Consider the following 3411-nt stretch of genomic DNA (forward strand, 5'->3'; position numbering starts at 1 on the left):
TATATATATATATATATATATATATACGGTATATATGAATGAAATCCGGTTACATACATTACCCATTCCCTCACCACACCCCACCCACACCCCTAGCATGTTCTATATAAAAAACAATTAATAAATTAGCGGAAAAAGAAATAAACCGAAGGGTTAGGATGTGGGAATATCACATTGGACAAGGGATCGATGACGTTGTTGCATCTCAATCGAGCATATTGCAACCTCCGGATATATACGTACGGCCCTGATATATTTACACGATATGACGTGAACGATAGCGAGCAAGTTAGTGCCACATACCGTCACCGTCACGCAAAGTTCACATCAGAAGTTCACGGTATGTTCGCGCGTCGTGGGCGTACGAACATAGCTGCGGACGTGAGTGAGGTCGCTCATGATCAGGGACGAAGGGATGGGGCTGGTGTCACTCCGTTGATTATACGACCGGACCACGGCCAGACTGAACGTGAGTGAGTGGGTGTACCGACATTAGTCGGGGCCTTGATCTCCCTCAAGGCCCTATATTGTAAACATCCGCGGCGTCCGTGCCCCTCGTACGCACAGGCGAGTGCGTGATGGCGAGGGCCGCTGTGTTTGTCTGCGGCTATAGAAAATTCCCGCTATTGTTGTCGTCGCCGACGTTGTTATCGGAGGCGTGCGATCTAGATAGAGACGATAAACGAACATACGCACATAGGTTCATTAACACAGGTACGTTCGGGCGTACATCTACCTGGAAGGTTGCCGTCCGTCATGCTGAACCGAGTGTGTCGCACGCGCGCGCGGTACGCCCTTGAGCGCGTGGTCCGTGACTGGTCCGTGGTCCGTGTCCCGTCCGCCCGCCCGCCCCGTCATGTATAAAAACCAGCCGCCGCCGCCGACGGTAGTGAGATACGAACCGCGTGTCGACAATAGTGAGATACGGACCGCGTGCCGACGTTTTCAATCGTGGAGAAAGACAAGTGAATATATATCTGTATATAAATATTGTGACAGCGCAGCGAAACCGTAAGTAATTGCAGTTTTTCGTTGAGAAGGTGAGAAGTATATGCGGTGAAATGATTGTGAGGGTAAATGTCTAGAATTCGTGATCGATGTTTCGATATATATATGTGAGAAAAATGAAGAGAGGCTATAGTGATGTAGGCTTACAAAACCTACGTACGTTAAATTGACTACGTCACGAATTTTCTGTGGTAAAATTTGTAAAAAAAATATTACCATTTTTTACATTAAAAGTAAGAACTAACGGGACTAAACGTATCGTCAAATTCTTACCTGATAAGATTGTTTCTCAACTAGTTAAAAATCCAAAAAACCTGGACGATTTGATATTAACAATTTTTTATTCCCAACATTAATTGCTTGCATGTATGAGTCACGAGTGTATGTTTACATCGAACAATATAGTAAAACAAGAAGTATAATGCAGCAATTTAACCATAAAAAGTGAACAGAATTACTTATATCTTGTGAAAAAGTGGAAATATATTTGTTCTTTTTACTATTTACGGTGACGTAATCACTTAAGTATAACTTAGTAACTATACTCATATCATTATTGGACCTATATTGGCTCGCCTATATTGACCCAATAATTTATTGTCTTGCCAATATTGGGCTACTATCAGCTTGCTTGCTGGGTAAAGTGTTCTATGGCTATTTCATCAAACAAGTAAGAAAACGCGTTGTGAAATGATTGGCATCGCAAGTAGTGTTCCCGTGCTGTGTAGGTAGATTGGACAAATCTCGTTCCGCCCCTATAGATTTGACAGATATTTTGTTTGATGTATTGTTTGTTTGACAGTAAACAACATGCTATGAAACGTAGCGAGATTTCATTGCGCTTCTGTCGGGCGTGCCTATAATCGTTGATGTTATTACAGATGACAAGCCTTCGACTCGTCTTAGGCCTTGGAGTGATTCTGCTCCTGGCGCAGGAGACATTCCAGCAAGGCTTTATCAGCAGATTTACAAGTGAGACTGCTTGTGCTGAATAACAATTATTGAGATCTGCACGCACAGAAATGCACATTTCTGTCTCTCGGTGATAGGCTAGTTATTGTAATAGGCGGAACGCCTATATTTTTTTCCTGCTGTCTCTCTCTCTCTCTCTCTCTCTCTCTCTCTCTCTCTCTCTCTCTCTCTCTGTCTCTCTCTCTCTCTCTTGCTCGCTCCGCCGCCACGGGTTAATAAGGTATCTTATATACATGCATCAATGCTGCCGCAGCCAGGCACACAAGCATGCACTTGCAGCGTTTCAATAAAATGTAATGCTAAATAAATACAAAATCTATTTACTACGAAAGTCACCGCAGCGCAAAAACTGCGCGCGTATATATATACAACATGGTGCCTAACTCGCTGCCGCACGGACCACAACTCACCGTTTTCAATCAGTTACAACGCCGGTGTTCCTGCAGGTGACGTCACTTTCCAACTATCGTTGGAATCACGGAAGACTGCTGAATAAGCTACACCCGCCATTTTTGATAATCGGCCCGCCAGAATGCGCTCAAATTACAGAAATTCCTTAAATATCTATGCGAAACCATCCTTCGCATGCGGTACCAGGCAAAAGGGCGGCATGCCCAACCGTTGGCGGCTGCGCTGATTGGCTGCAGCAAGTTTAACATGCAGACAGGCTGTGCAACTACGTTTGTTGACATCGCGGGTGAGTCATGGCCAATCAGCGCAGCCGCCAGCGGTTGGGCATGCCGCTTTTTTATCTGGTAGCATGCGAAGGATGGTTTCGCATGAATATTTGAGGAATATCTGTGATTTGAGCGCATTCTAGTGGGCCGATTGTCAAAAATAGCGGGTGTAGCTTGTTCAGTAGTCTTCCGCGATTCCAACGATAGTTGGAAAGTGGCGTCACCTGCAGGAACACCGGAGTTGTAAGTTGTAACTGATTGAAAACGGTGAGTTGTGGTCTGTGCGGCGGCGAGTTAAGCACCATGTTGTATATATATATATAGTCAATGGCCGCGTGTGTGCTGTAGCTGCAGGTGCCGACTTGTTCTTGCTGCCAGTGAATATTATACGTACTATTGATGTTAATTGTTTTTGTTTTCTATCCAAATTTTCATTTATTACAGACCGAGCCTCGCCCACGCCACGTCTTTATCCTCTATCTCTACAGAAAATGAAGCCTTGCTGTCAAGCAAAAGTGAATGCTGTAACTAGGTGGCTAGGGCCAGAATGTTCTGTTCAAATTGGAAATGCAGGTCGTAATTTTGTAAGGCTTGCTGGTGTTTCTGGAGCCATAGCAGTGGCAATGGGAGCTTATGGTGCTCATGGAGGTACATGCTGCATCCAGTCTGTAGTTTAGACTATGCAGTAGCAGGAGTAGAAATTAACTTTTGAACAAGGGAGACCTGCCCTCAAAAAGAGGGAGTCCGCAGTCTG

General features: G+C 44.7%; 1 protein-coding gene across 1 annotated transcript in view; it reads left to right on the forward strand.

Annotated features, from left to right (window-relative positions):
* Nucleotides 1-874: 874 nt before the first annotated feature.
* LOC106809869 (uncharacterized PE-PGRS family protein PE_PGRS10-like) overlaps nucleotides 875-3411 on the forward strand; it is an 8300-nt gene continuing 5763 nt past the window's right edge. The window contains exons 1-2 of the mRNA XM_014813104.1: nucleotides 875-1011; nucleotides 1890-1980. Of these exons, the coding sequence (XP_014668590.1) occupies nucleotides 1890-1980 (91 nt within the window). The 5' untranslated portion in view covers nucleotides 875-1011. The remainder of the gene's footprint in view (nucleotides 1012-1889; nucleotides 1981-3411) is intronic.

This window comes from Priapulus caudatus, unplaced genomic scaffold, assembly GCF_000485595.1.
Source record: "Priapulus caudatus unplaced genomic scaffold, Priapulus_caudatus-5.0.1 Scaffold392, whole genome shotgun sequence".
Lineage (NCBI taxonomy): Eukaryota > Metazoa > Priapulida > Priapulimorpha > Priapulimorphida > Priapulidae > Priapulus > Priapulus caudatus.